We start from the raw sequence: 18,109 nt of genomic DNA on the forward strand, positions 1-18,109 counted from the left end.
TACTCCAAAAACCACAAAATAAGCAACAGTCTCTGTCCCACACTTAATAGATCTCTTCCAAAACATTTTTTGGGGGTGGGGGTACATAACTCTCTGTTTGGCTTGAGACACTGAGCTTTAGGAGGGGCATCTTCATTAACTCTCTGGCAGCAGGTACTGTACCGGGACTTGTAGTGTGTGTGTGTGTGTGTGTGTGTGTGAGCCGAGGAGAGCATTTTTTTCTAAGCATTGGAGAAAAGAATATCTCTGAAAACAAACATTAAACACAAAGCTAGACTTAGAGAAAGAGGCATTTTAGGCATATTTGAAGAGACAGAAATAGTGAGGGAGAAAACAGAAATGGAGAAATATTGGGATTCTGCTGGCTCCCTCAGTTATGTCTGGTATTCGGCAAGAGAAGAGCTTCTGCGGCACATGGCATAAAACTTTGATGGCTCTGTCGGGATGCAGTGTTTCTCCTGGATTATTTATCAAATAGTGAGAAGCTGTTTATCACACGGCTAATACTGTGCTGCTCAGGTGGAAGCCTGGTGACTTCACATATATTCTTTTAGTTTCCTCTGCTGATATCTTTTCTTTACTATCAATGTTTAAACATGACAGGATGGGTTTTATTTTGAGTTCTTAATAAGTCTGCAACTAATAATAATGTTGAGAAAACAATCTCATCACAAGTTTCATTTAGTATCATATTGTATCATGCAGTCTTATTTGTCATAAAGCACTTGAAAGCTTTTTATCCATGCTGGCACAAGGTGAAGAAATAACTTATGACAGATGACACATCTGGCCCAGCTGTCAATACAAACTTTTGATCCTTTGACAGATTGAAGTCTCTTTAACTGGCACAGCAGAACCAGCTCCAGTCCTAACATGATTAAGTTAAAGCTGTAGAAACCTGCAGTCCCTGTTTCTTATCCACCTGTTTACACTCTTCAGGTATCATGAATGGATGAAGTGTCCTGAGCTGCAGCGTCTGACCGCCTCAGAGCCACCGACCCTGGAACAGGAGTATGACATGCAGGGGAGCTGGAGGGAAGATGATGACAGTAAGACTTCTTTTGTTGTAAATGTACACACAGAACATGCTCTTATTTATCCTCTAAAGCAGTTGTTATAAATCTTGAAAGCTTGTCAGGCTTAGCCTTTAGCCTTAGATTTTTTTCATGTGAATAACTGGACACTGTTATTTCTCTGAGAACTACCTAAATAAAACAGAGAGAGAAAAATCTTTGGTTGAACCGATCATACAGCAGTGGCTGGCAAGATAAATCTGAGAACTTTTTACTTTTAACTTATTCTAAGTTAGAGTTTTTACAATGCCTACATAAATAAGCTAACACATGATGCTCGAGAAATGCAACAAAAATGCTTCTGAAAGGAGTCTCCTTTAGTTTGCTGACATTCATGGTGCCTGCAGAGTGAATCCTAATGACTATTGTGATTCTGACTTTTCTGTAGCGCCACCATGAGGTTCACATCTGTATTGAGTGAGGTGCCTCAAACTATTGGATTGCCATGTTTTCCTCAGGATCATTGGTGTATTATGAGAACAGAATAGTGGATTACAAATTAGTGTCCATTCTTCCCACTGCTCACCTGGTGCATTTACCAAAAAACATTCCTCTAAGTTTGCTTCCATATTGTGGGGCCCATGCACATTAGTTTTTCCCCTGCTGTCCCTGCCAGCCTTCTCTAGGTCAGCAGTAGACTTTACAGTGGGTAGCGTGCTTAATTGTACGTTGGTACTTCTTTTAATATTAACTGGGAAATGTTAGCAGGCTGTCAGGCTAAAGTCATAATATGAACATGTTAAACATCTACTAAACTTAAGCTTGTTAGGATTGACCTGAAATCACCTGGGGTCTAAGTACTGTACTTTTGATCTTGTATTTTATTTTTAATGGCTATTTTCTTTATTAACCTCACTTAATTTTAAACTCATTGGTTTAGGGCAACATTTCAGAAAGTGGAACATAAAAAGTTAAATAGCCCCACCACTTAGTTTGATACCTCTCAACTGGAACAGCTAGTGTTTTTTTAAGTAATGCATGATAATTTATTGCAGTCTGAATAGCCTGAAATCTGAACCTGATATTTTTTTTTGTTGCCTATTTTCTCCTGTTAAACTCATTTAACCTTGTACATCTGGTGTAATTGAATATTATTTAGAATTATATTGCGGTTATGTGCCCCAGGGCATACTTTTACATGCAGTACTGTCTTACTTGCAAACAGATTAGTAGAAGAATTTGTTCATTGACAAGTGGTTGTATTTCTGTTTATTAAAAAAAAGGATTTGAAGCAATTCCCATAGCTGGCAGGCTCTGGTTTTTGTACAAATTGAATAAACTGAATTCAACGCTTTTATTGGTGAGCTTTAGAGTTGCTAGTAGATGGCTATTGTTACCACTTGTTAAGCTAAGGGGGGGGCGGAGCCAATCCCGGCCGGCAATTGGGCGAAGGCGAGGTACACCCTGGACAGGTCGCCAATCCATCACAGGGCTAACACATAGACAAACAACCACACACACACACATGCACTCCTATGGGCAATTTAGAGACACCAATCAACCTTTGGACTGTGGGAGGAAGCCGGAATACCCGGAGAGAACCCACGCAAGCACAGGGAGAACATGCAAACTCCACACCGAAAGGGTCTCAGGTGGGGCCTGAACCCAGAACCTTCTCGCTGTGAGGCAACAGCGCTAACCACTGCCCCCACCGTGCTGCCAAGAGTAATATCAGTCTTCAGTCAATTTATGGTTCCTAATTAAAGCCCTACATCTGTTATTAATGTACTTTAAAGAGTGAATTATTACATAGTCTTTAGATGACTTTGTAGGTGACAGATGGGCTTTAAAATCTCCTCATTGCTCATTTGATACTTTTCTGTGAAGAAAGGGTAATATTTAAAATGATTTCAAAAGTATATAATCCTGACTTTCTTATGAGCATTTTTTAATTTTGAAATTTATTTTCTCTCCTATCAAGAAAGATTGAGTGTTTTTTATGACAAGTACAAAACACAAGTAATTCAAGTTAACATCATCACATTTCAAAGTTTTAATGGCAAAAAAGGTAAAGAGCTTCCCCTTGGGTGGAAAAACAAAAGCCGTGAGTGCAGTTTAAGGTATGATGGCTCAATGAATGGGTAATAAGGCTGCAGAAGCAGTCTGGACAGACGGTCAGCGATCTCCCCGCAGGGAGAATAGAAGTTATTTTACAGCAGATTGCCTCACACTGACTGCCCACATGAAGTAATTATACAGACTATTCATGCGAGACATGTATGGCAGAATTGTATAATTACAAAGACCCTGTTTCTGTGATAATGCGCTATGTGAAAAACTGATGGAGATTTTGGTTTGACAAGTAATACGAGATCATTAGGTGATTTTCTTTCGTGCGCAGTGGTAGATTATGTATAGTTCTCCATTAAGGCACTTTACTAACACATGTATTCATTTTGATTCTGAATTATGCAGCATTTAAAAATGGACTCTTCTATAGTAATGTCTTCAGATTATGGAAATCTCAGTAGTTCTTCTGGGGAATTATGTATAGTATGTGGAGGTGAAAAAGGCCTTGAGCCTTGCTATCAAGTGGTGGCAGTTGAATGTTTCTGTTGGCAAAAACAGGAGGTATATCCCTGACAGGACTCAGAACAAGGTCAGTAGTTCCTTTAAGCATGGCCGTGCAGACTCTGCTCAGCAGCACGTCCAAAACCGGCAGGCAGGACAGCTGAACAGGAAAGGTGATGAGGGCAAGTCAACAATGTCGACACATATGAGCGCAGACAGATCTCCTAGCTCGCGTTTGCTGAAGTGCATGCATACACTTAAGGGAAGCAATTTTAAAGTCCTTACTTCCTTTTTGACAGTGTAGTCGACACACTTTAGTTTGAAAACTTGGACAAACAGTCTCCCACCACACACCGAGCCAGGTGCCATACCAGTCAATGGAGTTGCCAAAGCTTGCAGTGAGCGATCATGGCCTTGTTGCTGAAGTAGTGACTCCGCCAGAACCTTTGTTCAACCCCGTGGAACTTTTTGCCTTTATGTGAAAACAAGCAGTGGCAATCTGTATAGAGATCAGCAGTAAACTGTGAACACAAGAGGCAGAAGGTGAATGGAGCAGTGGCTGCAGGGAGTGTTGCCCTGAATTTAGAATTTTATCTAAATGTGAAAATAATTTACATACATCTGAAACCCGGTAGTAACAGTTAAACCTAAAATCCACCCCCCTGGCTATGCCTTAGGTCACCAATAATTCCTGCATTGTCTGTTTGTCATCATTTGGATCGTAGCGTTCTCTTTTCAGATGTTTCTATAGCTGCTTCTTTGTGCCAGATGTTATGCACTGCACACACTATACTTGTGGTGTAGACACGGCTTATGGAAGAAATTCTACCTACTGTACTTCATATTAAAACCTAGTTAGATAAATGAACCAATCTGTCGAGGAGCTCACCCTTTACCCATGTTTACCTTGGCACAGGTTTTTCAGATGCCCTTTTTGACGCAGTCCCCCCAGTCTGGGTTTGAGACCTGTAAAAAGAGCGCACTGCCTTGTGCAACCCCAGTGTCTGGTGTAGCCACAGCACCTGGTGCATGCCCTGGTGGCCCACCTTCCAGATACTAACCAGGACCAACCCTGCTTAGTTTTGTGGGATCAAACAAGATTGGGCACGATCAGGGCACAGTGGCTACAGCAAACACTAAGTATAATAATGAGCACTCATTTATTACACTTACAATTGAAGATCTGGAAAATGGCCGAAAAATATTCCATGTTTTCATTTCACTCCTATTACTTTCTAAAATACCATTTCATGAGTGATCCCAGAGTCAGTTATATACTGACAGCATGACACTGATATTATATTCTAAATTTCTTGAAACACACAGTGTTTTTGTGTTATACTTTTTATTCTTTTTCATATGAAACAAATCAATTCTTCCAACGTCTTTGAAGTGTGAAATGTCTTTTGTCATGAATTCTCACAGTACATTCAATTAATTTTTATCGGAAAGAAAACATCTTTGAACTTGGCACTTAAGAAACAACCACAAAGAATTTATTCAATTAGAACAAAATTTACAAAGCCATTCAGTCTTTTTTTGTAAAGACTTTTTTTTTTTAACTCAACTGTTGAGAATATTCAAAATACGCTTTTTAATGTTGCTTCTCTCTCGCTTTGTACTTACATTATGTACATTGTCTCGTCTTGCCATGTGTCATCCCACTGGTATTAAAAATCCCTTTAGTGTTTTATTTATATCTCTTCACACTGTTAGCACTCTGTGTAGCTCTCCACTACTGTGGTTGAGCTCAAGTGTCTGTGAATGTTCAACATGCTCAGATGGATGTCCCGTGGCTTGGTTCACTGGCTTCTGGGATTGGTCCTCCTGGCACTGGTTGATAGGACATTGGCATGGATGTTTTTACTGGGCTTTGCCGGAAGAGCCCCCCATTGGGCGCCCTGTGTTTGCAGCGGATAGAGGGCATGGTGGCACTGCTGAGGGGCAGGGGCAAGGTCCTGCCAGCGGTTGCGCCCAATGTCCTTCCTGGCCCACGACCGCCCTGGAGGAAGGTGGTCACCGAGAGTGGCGGCGGCCCCCGATGGACTGTGTAGTCCCGGGCAGATAACGCCTCTAGGGACTGACTGGGCTGCATGGTGCCAATGTCCAGGGTAGAGATCTCAATTGACTGGCCTGGAAGCTGTTTGTGGGCCAAGTCCTCATCCAGGAGGCTGTTCAAACGCTGGTGTACCTGTTCCAGGTTCACCTCTTTGTCCTATAGATGGATAGATAGATGGATGGGGGAAAAGGCAGAGACAGAGAGTGTGTATGAAAGAAAGAAGCCAGGAAAACGGATGGTGGATAGAGGTTTTAATGGAATGGAGAGCATGAATGTAATTAGGGAGGAGTGTGACAAAGAATAAAAGGAAAAATGAATGTGCAGTGAAAAGGGTTCACAGGTTAAGAAAGAAAGACAGGTTACTATGATTGTTTCATCAAGATTCCCTTTCAGTACATGCAATGCAGTCTATAATTCCTTTAACTAAATTGTAACACATTTAATAATGCTGAAAGATATAACACACTGGCTTTCTTGTGCTACAATCACAAAACCCAAATATATACATTAAATTACTAGAATTTTCCAAGCAGCCAATATCAAGAGAGACATTACCATAACACACATCTTAAAAATGCGATTTTAAAAAAAGTAACGTCTTCTCTTCTGAAATGAACTTAAATGAAGATGTCTCTTAATGTGGAATCATTTAAATTTTCTCCTCAATTTGGCAATCACGTCTGTCAGAGGTGACTCTTGCATGAAGAGCATTAGCTGACAGTCATCAGCAAGACAAGCTCAAATTGATGCACAAGTCCAATGAATCTGACTTTGTGAGGCAATAAAGACAAATAAGTTAATTGAGTAATCAAAAATGTATTCAGCAATCTTTCGAACTGTCCTTTTTTCCAGAAACAGACATCAATGAGCCAACGTCTTCTCTCTCTTATGTCGGCTCACTGATGGTGTCTCTATATTTTTGTCCTCCCCAGCTACATACATGAGAGGGTCAGAAGATTAGGAACACCTCTGAATATAATGCAGTCCAGTACAGCACCACCTTTAACTGTGACCTCAATAATAAACATCATTTGAATTTATTCATTTATGATAATTTCATGAAAAACAAACATTTTGAGCTTCATAAACACAGCATGTGTTGCATTGAGCTGTATAAAATTGTACAGGTGCGATTTTTAATTTGGCTGTGAAGTGGAGGCAAATGTGGAGCACTTCCTTGGCTTGGAGGGTTATAGAAACTCTTGGTTATTAGTACAAAAAGACATGCTAGAAAAATATCTTTGTTTGAAAAAAAAAAAGAAAAAAAGTGTACTTGTATATACTACATTGCCCAGGATTCATTTTGTTATTCTGGTCCAGGTCACTGCTAATGGTGGGCAGAAATGAAAGCGTTTCTGTGAAAACTGATGCTTTGTATTAATTCGGCTTCCATGGCGTTGCTGTATCACAACTGCAGTGAGAAATAGTTTTTAATTAAAACTTTATATTAGAATGTTTTTCACAACAAGCTTGAGTAAATCCACCTACTAAAACCTGTGAAGCTCACACAAATGGATGTTTTATCTCTTTCTTTTATGAACACAAATAGAAATGTGTCAAAATACAATTTGCTAGTTTAAACAGAATGACTTGTAACTTGTCCAGCAGAGACAGTACTGAGCACCAAGAAATAGTTAATATAACTCCCACAAATTAAGTTAGGAGGGAGCCAGGTTAACTGTTGCTTCTTATTTAATAGACAAATTAGCAGTTTGACACCTCTCTCGTAATTAACTCCCAGGAAGAAAGCATATAAGGATATTTTCCTCTGTGGCTCATGTATCCAGGTTTACAGTAGGGTTTGGTTTGAAATGGCTGTCATAAAAACCATATACTGTATGTTATGCTGTCATGATTCCACTGATGCTGTTTGATACTACATTCAGATCTTTTGATTATTAAATACTTGTTCCATGCAGGTAGTTGAAAGGTAGTTGTACAGCATTTGTAGTGTGAAGAACAATAACTTGGTCTGCTCGACTATATACTGAGCTGAAATCAGCTTAAATAATTTAGTCTCTAAAATATAAGTAAATAAAAATGTGGTTGTTTGGTCCAACAAGTCTGCTAAAAAAATCTGTTCTCAAATTATGTTTAATGTAAAAGTAGGTCGTTACGTCTGAGAAGACATGGATTAGAGAATATTTGGCATTGTCTCTTATTTAGGGCTGCACAGTTATGGCACAAATCATAATCATGATTTGTTCAATACTGAGAACAATTTAATATTTACTCAGATTTTGGAAACATCATATATATTGAAAACTTAAAACCCATTTTTGAACTTTGATTCAGCTGAAGGACAACATACCTAATTTTGATTGGCAGTTCAATGGAAATTACTGATTAAATTTATTTTCCAAGTAAATCTTTGCTATTTAAGGTTAACAATATTGCCTGTCATAACCTAAGAGAATTGCTCAGCCTGCTGAGCTCACCATGACATGGCCATATTTACAATATGTCTCTCCGTCTCGTTTAACAACTGCAACAAATTGTAACCAAGAAAACTACAAATCTTGGTCAGATTTCAGGCCTGTAAACGCTGAAAGTATTTGGGTGTGGATGTCACTAAAACATGACAACAGACACAATAATAATAGAGGACACAAATATGACTACACTTGAACAATGCAACTGACAGCTAATGTTTTACAAACAGTGAGACAGTAATGCGTGTTGTGAATTTCACATGACAGCAGTATGTGGTTATGAGAGCAGGTGCACACAGACCGAGATGAAATCAACAGCAGTAACTCAAACTCTTTGTTTGCACCAAAACTAGCACTGGTGGAGTTTGATTTACTGTGTCCTCCTTTCAGGATAGGACTGGGTCTTAAATGGGTGCCCACAGCCAGTGGTTTTTATCCAATTGTTGGACTGTCAGGTCAAACAGGCAGGTCAAGACTCAGATTCTTTACTGTTTGCTTTTGCTCACACTTTAGTTTAGGGATCCATGTCAAGCCTTAGTTGTCTGGACGCTTCATGCAGAGGGGCTGCCCAGTTGACAGCAGCAAGATGAAGTCAGAACTCTAAAGCATTTAAGACTTGAATGGATTAGCTAAAGAGAGCTGTTGAACAACTGAAGCACTTATTGAAGTATAATTTCAATATAATTCCAGGCGTGGTTGTCTCATATGAGCACCAGTAACTGTGATTGGCTTTTTCAGCCCTGACATTACCCTTTTAACAAGCCCAAAATATAGGCAGTTAATGTTTTTAATGTCAGGATGAGAAAATCACAGTACTGGTTTGAGAGAGAAACCCCAGGGAAGTCCCTAACAAAGCACCCCAACCTCTCTCCCAACATGAGAAGTAATGAGTAGATTGATCACACGATGTCTGGACTATCATCAGGGGCACACCTATTATAACTGGGTGTACTGCAGCTCTACTAAATCGGGGCTGGTGTCAGTGCCTGCTGGATCCATAAAGTAGAGTGTGGCAGTGGCATCTCTGGTCAGGACCGGGGGGCCCGGGGCTCTGGGTCTCGACCGGGGCCTTGGAGGGGCAGGGGGACCCGTGGCGGCCACCATGGCCCGGCTCTGCGTTAGCAGGCTTGGGCCTGGGCACTGGACCGATGGGTTGTCAGTGGTCACCTCTTTGGGCTGCTCTCTCCTGCAGTGGTTGCTGTTCCACCAGGTCTCTAGTGCAGCCACCAGGAGGGCCAACAGCAGCCCAGCAGCCAGGATGCAGAAAACGCCAGCAAAGCTGTGGAGCCGCAGTGCCCGTCCCTCTGGCTGTGTGTCTGTGTGACTCTGCAGGTCACAGCGACCTTTCTGTGGCCACCATTTCTGCTTCAGGATGTCAAGGTCACCTTTTTCCTGAAGCTCCAAAATTCTGTGGAGGAGAAAGAGTAAGTAGTTTTTCCACAGTTTCATGTAATGACACCACAGGACAAACACTTCAGTAGCATTATTTATGTTAAATGATGGATAACCAAGTTACGACAACACCAGAATAGAGAATAGAAAAATGTTTCATAAACACGAATCACTACAATAAACAGACTGTGTAGATCATGACAAATATTAAACCAACTTTATAAAGGAACTATTTATATATCGTCACCACTGATTAGTTCATTAAAGACCTACAATAGGTAAAATGCTATTAAATGCCGCAGTTTGCACAGCAGTGTGTGAGCTAACAAAAGCTAAAAGACCAGTTCTATGTAAACAAGGCAAAGAAAAACTATAACAGCAAGACTAATTGGCTGCTTATCAAGCTGTGTATGTGTGGAAACAAAGATGATCAAATACTACAGCCAGTCCATTAGTTAGCGCACAGAGAGCTGAAAGGAATGGATGGTTGTTGTGCAGGAGAATGATGACGGGTGAGTACAAACAGAGGCGAGACAGCGAAGCCGTCCCATCGGAGTGGTTAGCTTTCTGCACAGTCATTATTCAACCTCATCAACAGTGACTGGCACGTGTGTTTGTGCACAAGCCTGCACATTCATCCAGAGCAAAAAGGCGCACACAGACGCGTGCACACAGCTGCCAAAGCTTTTGACATTCATTTATACACATTTACACTCATGAATAATCACAAACCCAGATGCCTTCAGATATTCACCATTTCTTTTCCTGTTAGTGATGTATTTAATATCTTTACTAAGGCACTGTCTGTAGTTTACAAGGTGATTAATACTCAATTTGTGTTTTATATCGAGGAGAAAGTTTGCTGCCCTGTTTTGAAATTAACTAATATCAATTTTGTAAGATTGCAATGAAAATATTTGTCTTGTGTCTGAAAACTTAATTAAACAGAACATAAAATTAAACAGAAACTAATGTGAACTCGAAAAAAGATGTTCTTGACCCTTAAAGAGAAACTGTGATTACAAATGTTTAGTTTGCAAAAGTTCACTTCTCATATCTAGTCAATATTAATATGAAAACCTGGGTTATATTTTCATAGCCCTAGCCATCTGGTCTATTGGTTATGATAACAGTATACTCACCAAAGTAACTGCTGAGAAGCCTGAAAGACTGTCACATTACTAAAAAGTAGATTCAGCAAGGCAGAAATGATGAGCATTGAGATTTTGTAAACAATCTCTTATGTTAGTCGAATTTGACTGGAGAAGAAAACTGAGTCGCACAGTAAAATCAAAACCCAAAGTGGTTTTTGTCAATATCCATTACAGTTTACAAACAGACTTTCTGGTTATACTTTTAATGATGTGCCAGTTGTGTGCACTCATTGTTGTCCTAAAGAAATGAGGGATTATTAGTGCTGTGATGGGTGTACCCTCTTTTGGTTTTACCTCCAAATAAAATGATTTGATAATCTGGATAAACTGTTCATGTACAAATGTTCTGCTGGTATTTCATGCTCAGTTGGACCTTTTGCTTTTTCGCCTCAGTGGTGCCATGTTTCTAAATCTCTGCCAACTGACAGAACCAATGACTAGATCCTTTGAAAATAATGAATAAATCAAATCAAATCAAAATAAACCCCACCATGTATTTACTTAGTTGATACTAGAATGTCTGAAAATATTAGCTGGTTCCATTTCTGTTTTGTTAAGTTTTAATGCGCAGTATACAAATATACGTACTTCTGAGAGAAGAGGTCTCTGTAAGGACTGCCGTGCTGCAGGGCGATGCCGTAACCTCGGGTGCTCATGCCGTTTCCTGCTATAGTCAGCGTGCAGTCGTCATCTGTCAGAGCTGCATACTCCACCACCGCCATGTCCCACAGAAACGCATACGACTCTCGCTTTGCCTGGAAATTGAGAAATTCCCCACAACAAGCATGTGCGCGCACACACAGACAGAGACACATATGATAACTGAAGGCTTGTTTAAAGCTAACCTACACTAGTTTAACTTAGAAGCATCCTTTAATAAGAGGGAATCTTTTTAGGTTTGTTTCCTCTATCAGAGACAAAGACTGCACTGCACAGACAAAAAGCTCGTCACACAACTGATACAGAGAACAAATACAAAGGACATTATCCTCTTAAAGATGCATCCCAAGATCCTGAAGCAATCTACCTTAAGTTAGTTGAAGTCGCATTTCCTTGAGATTTACAGAAGCAAAGCATCTACAGAATTGAGCCCGCGCTGATGGGACAGTGGCACAGATTAGGACTTTCACTTTGAAAAAGCAGTGAGTAGAACAAATGGAGCTCAGTCAGCATGCAAAATATTTGCATAGAAACTTGTGTAAACATTTTGCCCATTCATTGGTGTAAACACTGAATACCATACAAATAAAATTTCTTCACAAAGATGATGAAAACAGTTGTGACCCTATCTTTTCTAGCTTTGCATGTAGCATACAGTATTTTCTGAGAGACAATCACGTGCCCTTAGCCTCAAGTGCACACTGTGGAGAATATGTAGAGCAACCACAGCTAAAAATCTGTCTGAAATACTTCAGTTTTTTCCCTCGTGCACTTCCCTGGTCCCCCACCACCGTGTACTTCCCTGGTCCCCCCCTCCAGAGTAAGAATATGCTCTCAGCAAATACAGCTAAACTGGCTTTTCACCTCACATCTCATTAGGAATACACAGGACTCTGAAGTTCACTCACCTTTAAAAAATAAGACATACTGGAGAAATTAAATCCCCATCCTACAATAAAACTGAAGTCAGAATGAGGAGCATGCAGTAGTTTGTTAGCTATGAAGAACAATGTATAAAAACAGCTTTTTATTAAATATGTTTGTTAAAACTGAGATGCATTGTTTTGTATCGTGCAGCAGAGCTAACTACACTGCAGGCCGTTAGCTGCTCAATATGTCTAGAGTCCACTGTAATTTAATTATGCATCACTCTTCAATCTGCTCTTTAGTTGTCTATGTTGTAGTGTGTGTGGGTGTGTGTGCTTGTTTTTGTGTTCTAGAGAAAGAATGCATAAAAAATGTATTCTGCAGCACACCGAGTTTGTGAGGATAATTTAAAGCCCTTGCATTTCAGTCGTGTAAAAATATCACTTTATTCACGTGTCTGTGAAGCTGTGATGGAAATTGTTGAAGCAACTTACAATTTGTTCCTACCTGGTTGTGTGACAGTGACAACCTCCACTTAGCTAATTATCCTCAAGGTTGAGCATATGTTGCAGTATTCATTTCTCACTGAGCTGAAGATGAAGGTATAATTGTCGTATAATTTATAAGCATTTATGGTTTCTGGAAGACAAAGCGAGCCTTTCGGTGCCTTCATTATTGTGAAGAATAGTTAAATATTCTATTTTATGGGGCAGAACTGAAATATCTGTTAATTAACACTACAGAGAGAACTGATTTGATTAAATCTGACTAATCTCTGCGTTAGCCTGATTATACTGCATAATAAAAATACTGAATTTGTTTGGCTACCTATAGAAACTGGCAGCATGAGTATTAAGTGTCCTGACGTTTTATTTCTCAGACCAGATGCTCACCTTCTTAATTCCCTCTGATGGGCTGGAGACAGAGTTCTCAAAACCATTGTTCTTGTTGATGGTCTTCCATAGCTCAGCGAATGTGCTGTCCTGCTCCAGAGGGTTGGTGCCTTTGGCCCGGAAATACTCGTACATGGCTGAGTCCCTCACTGTGCCATAAGCCAAATCCGCCTGCTTGGACAGGTCCTGGAAAGACCTACAGTCAGGGTCACATCATGATTAGTGTTGACACATAACTTATTCTCATTTTAACATCAGAAACCAATATAAACTTCTGCTGCTTTCTTGCACAAAGCTTTTGCTAGAGGATTTGAGGGAGTTCAGGTTCCAGTCTGGTGTTTTTGGTACTGGGGATTAGCTTTGTTTATGAGTGAGAAAAATAGAAACAACTGATTAGATATTTAATAGTCTCCAGCTTATTGTGTCAGATTAAACTGCAGGCTTTACTGCACTGAATAAAATTTTAGCTTTAACTTTGCTTAACAGCTTAGTTTTATGACTGCACTGGCATTGTGACCTGTTGTGCTCGAGAACTATAGATTTGAGGTAAATCAATCCTATAAATATTTATATCCGCCAGCTGGAGTAAACAGAATAGATAAGAGATGAAGGCCCCTGCTTTGTAAGGATAAAAAAAAGTCAGAGCATTTAAAAATAAAATCAAATTAAAACACAACAGGTGATAATATAAGGCAATGAGTATTTGAAGCAGACACTGAGGACATCCGTCATCCATTCTTAAGTGCTTTTCCTTGTTTGCTTTTTCTTTTTTAAAAGCAATGCAACGTATACCTTTGATTCCAGATCAATACAGCAAGATACAGCCCAGACAATTCATTAGCTATGATGGCTGAACCAAGATTGAAGGAAGCACACCAGCCACACGCCACAACCGCTTTTGTCTGTCCCTTCCTGCCATGCAGTGCTACAGAGACACAGCCATGCAAAGACTAATATTCCTCTTGTGTGTACATGGCACTAATTTCCTCTAAGGTATTCTACTTGGAATCAAAGGTGCTAAATGACTAGCTGCACATTTAGTCATGGTTTAGCTTTAAAAATGTCAAATTGGCAACAATTAAGACACAAATGCAAAGAGTTCAGCCTAAGAGTTCACTAATTAGTACTAATCCATGTGCTATCCTGGAGGGCAAAAAAGAAACTTATCTGACTCTCACACTCAGGAGAAGAACATAAAAATATAGGTGAAATAGTGTTCTTTTTCCCCTACTACACTGTGATGTAAAACTGAGTCCCAAGGTGTAGGCAGTTTGTAAAGGCTTGTTTATAGAAAAAGCAAACAGGGGAAAGGCCATGAGGTTTTAAAATGAATTACTTAATATGCAAATGTTTGCTTAAGTAACCATAATGCCTTTAAGCAAAGGTGATAATTGTTCCCATTAAGTACACTTTGGCAACAAAGCATAAGCACACACTCAGTGGGAAGCAAGTACACATACTGTATATACTATAAAAGGACTGTACATAGTGCTGCTTTTTGGCAGTATAACAGTGTCTTGAACTGACTTGTGGAAGGCAGAAAGTTTCTCCAAAGATTATTTGCCCAGGAATCATACTCTTAATTTTATTCAAACGAAGGGCCCCTACTTCACACTGACTTTAAAATTCATGTTATATCTGGTAAAGATTTCCCAGGGTTTAGATGCTGGACATGTATATACCCCGGAGGACAAACTACCAGTGGTTTGATGGCAAGCATTTTCAGAACTTTAGAATAAAGCTAAGATTTGTTAATTTGCCTTTTCTGTGATGCTCATCAATTAAATCATTGATCACCAGATATAAATAAAATCTAGTGGGGTTCATTAGAATAGAAAGAGACAGAGAGACAGTGCAAGTTGCCTCCTTCAAATTCCTGCTCAGAGGAAACAAGTGTGTTTTGTTTGTTGATAAACACATCACTGGTGTGCCCAGTCTGACAGAGGGTAATGGTAGGAGCTCTGGTATTTTTAAGGTTCTTGGAACATCATCATTTGTGCAGGTGGAGGAACACAAGTAATTTTAACAAGAGCTGAAGTGGCCATTTTCTTTTCAATAAGTCCAATAACTACCATTCTCAAGGTTAGATTGAAAAGTTGTTCTGTCTCTGTAATAAAAAAGAAGAAATTACTTCCCCACACACTGTCAGTCAGCTGTGGCGCCAGACATACAAATATAGTTTTGTTGTTTTTTTTTTTTAATGATCTCATATTTCCAAAATAATAAGCAACCTGCCCTCGTAGATCGGTGCTAACTGTTTGGTTTGTGTCTTGGATGGCAGATTCACTAAGACTACAAATTAAAGCGACAGTCACAAAAGATTCCCCAGGTTACATTTAGTAGAGGATTTACATACAGAGCGTTTACCTCTCAGGAAAGTACAGTCTCAGGATTTCTTGCTTAAAATTTTCAGATTTTCCACACAGTGAATTACGATTAGCCAAGAGGTGAAACCCACACAGGCTGCAATTTTTATAAAGTGTTTCCTACTGATAAGAGGGTAACCGGAGATAGATAAGGACACGTACAGTATGCATTTTGATTATTTCAAATGAAATCTGGTCACAGTTTACCCCTTAAATCCTGCAACACAATAATTTGCAGTTAGGTTAATGCTGTTCTCTAAACTACCTACATAATGTACTACAAGAAAGATTAATGTCCCTGTAATCACCAGTCCAAATATACACAAACACATGCAGGCCAGACCTTTTCACAGGTGAGCTGTATGCAGCTTAGCATTTGCTCCCTCTCCTTACATGTCCACATGTGACTATTTGTTTTACAGAAGATAGACCCAGTGCAATCAAATGCCTCTCTGCTCATTCACTGGGGAGAGTCAGCACACCAAATTGGATTCCAGACAAATAACATTTGGACCAAGGACAGGCTAGTTGTTAGGCAGCGATTCAAAAATCACAGAAAAGCAGACAGACCACAAACACTCTACCAAGTGCAACTGATGAGACATGCACACAGTTGAACTTTCAGGCTCAGCTCTTGTGCCTTTAGTTAAATTACTGAAAAATATAATGGATACGTCCGCAAGAAAACACTCATCACATCAGTCCGTTTCCACTAAAGACTGTATTATAATAAACATACCGCAACACAAGAAACACACACACCTAATACTCAAGGCTGATGCACAAATTGATACATGAAAGCAGGCAGAAGCTGTAAAGCTTCACACCAGAGTCTGATTTATTCCTCTATTAACCATCACTATACTGTGGGTGTATACAGTGTATTTCAACTTCTAAAAAATCTGCTGCAACATTTAATCACTCTTTCTGGTGTTGAGGTTCCGTGAGGAGGCAATCATGTGTATGTGAATGGCAAATTTAGACTTGTCCGCCACTGTGTAGGTGTCAACATGGGGCATGAGATCTAGCTGCCTCCTATTGGTCTGCTAGTGGGTACTCATATCCCCAAAAATATCAGCACAAATTAGCATTACGTGACTAGACTGACCACATTGCTACTTCCTCGCCTGAAAAAATATCAACACTTAACATAATACCAACTCTAGGATGAAAATCATAACAGCGTTGAGCCTGACTCAAAATCTCCATTTCCTGACTACTACTACTTCTTCTTTTCTGTACTTTAATGTGTAACCGCCCCCTGGTTAGAACGTTAACATTCGTACAAGTATAAATACAACAACTGCAACTGTGTCTGAATGACAGAGGCACATGCTGCCGTACATGCAGTGATGTGGGAGTCTAAAAAGAGCTGGAAATGTTAAGTGAATGTCTTTTGTCTTACCGGACAGCGTTGTCCATGCGTGACACAGTGAGGTGGGCAGCCAGGTTTGCTGTGTAGGATGAACACACAATGAGGGTGAAGAGCCACCAGCTGCCCATGACGATACGCAGAGCCACCGATCCCAGGATGGAGTCACTGCCTGTGGAGGTGCAGGTATGACCACATAGGTATAAAAGCTACTCACAGAGGCGTACACCAACATCATCTTTACAGTTTACTGTACAGCCAGATTATCAGGGCCTTATTTTATTGTTTCAGTTAGATTCTATATTATGAGAAAACCAAGAAAAGGGGCTTTTTATCTTAATACCTGTTGTGAATGACTTTCCTGCATCTTAAACAAGCTTTTATAACTCATTGTTTTAGTGCAGTACATATGTGATCATATTTCAAAAGGAATGCCAGTGTCTTTTGTCCATGTTTATCATTATAATAAAACCTCACAGGCGAAGACATTGTACAACAGTTCCATAAATTCTGATTTTTTTTTCCCCTCTAGGTTTGATCACTTGCCCAGTAAAAATTATACATTCTACAAATGTCAAATGGAATAATAAACACATGGGTGAGTTAACTAGTGATTAGTGGGTACTCTAATCACATACCAGTGGTGTCAAAGCTGCTACATGTTACAATTTCTCACTTGGGAGAAAATATTCATATTTGCCCATAAGACCGAAGCAGTATACTGTAATCACGATGATTTTGTGTAATTACAGTATGTTTTCATCGCTTATTTTCCCCAAGAGCTTAGTGTATTCACAACAGTATAGCCTGAAATGTTACTTGCATCCTTTTATATTGCACATCCCATCCATTTTTTCAGAGGGCATAGTACTCATTAATATTCATTCATTCTGGCTTTTTATTGTTTTCCTTAATGTCTTTAATCCTTTGCTTTTCTTGTTTTCTTTGAGGGCAATCATGACTTTTTCTCTGTCATACTAACTCTCTCTTCCAATATCCAAAAATAATGTATAAAGCTGCATGAGAAAAATATCAGTACCCATTCTAATTTTGTAGGCAAAGCCATAGAAATGTCAGCTGAAAGATTCAGGAGGGTGAAGTGTAATGAAAACATATTTGTCTGAAAGTGTCACAATCAACACAGCTGCGCCCTAAGGACAGCTCCGGACCAAAAAAACCCCTGAAGACCCTGTCATATGCATAGCGCTCCTGCATCAGTCTTTTTTATTACATATGGCTTTGACTGATTTCTTAAGGTCATCAAATGTGAAATGCGCATCCTGATATTTTACTGGATCTTCCTTCACTGCACAAGGTCCACTGTGGTGCA

At 39.7% G+C, this 18,109-nt stretch overlaps 1 protein-coding gene across 4 annotated transcripts in view; it reads right to left on the minus strand.

Annotated features, from left to right (window-relative positions):
* Positions 1-4,930: 4,930 nt before the first annotated feature.
* grid1a (glutamate receptor, ionotropic, delta 1a) overlaps positions 4,931-18,109 on the minus strand; it is a 193,170-nt gene continuing 179,991 nt past the window's right edge. For all 4 annotated transcript variants that reach the window (XM_020601755.1, XM_020601745.1, XM_020601764.1 and 1 more), the window contains 5 exons: positions 16,813-16,951; positions 13,042-13,237; positions 11,210-11,376; positions 9,243-9,483; positions 4,931-5,799 (listed from right to left, as the gene is read on the minus strand). In XM_020601755.1, the coding sequence (XP_020457411.1) occupies positions 5,362-5,799; positions 9,243-9,483; positions 11,210-11,376; positions 13,042-13,237; positions 16,813-16,951 (1,181 nt within the window). In that variant the 3' untranslated portion in view covers positions 4,931-5,361. The remainder of the gene's footprint in view (positions 5,800-9,242; positions 9,484-11,209; positions 11,377-13,041; positions 13,238-16,812; positions 16,952-18,109) is intronic.

Source organism: Monopterus albus, unplaced genomic scaffold (assembly GCF_001952655.1).
Source record: "Monopterus albus unplaced genomic scaffold, M_albus_1.0 scaffold3.1, whole genome shotgun sequence".
Classification (NCBI taxonomy): domain Eukaryota; kingdom Metazoa; phylum Chordata; class Actinopteri; order Synbranchiformes; family Synbranchidae; genus Monopterus; species Monopterus albus.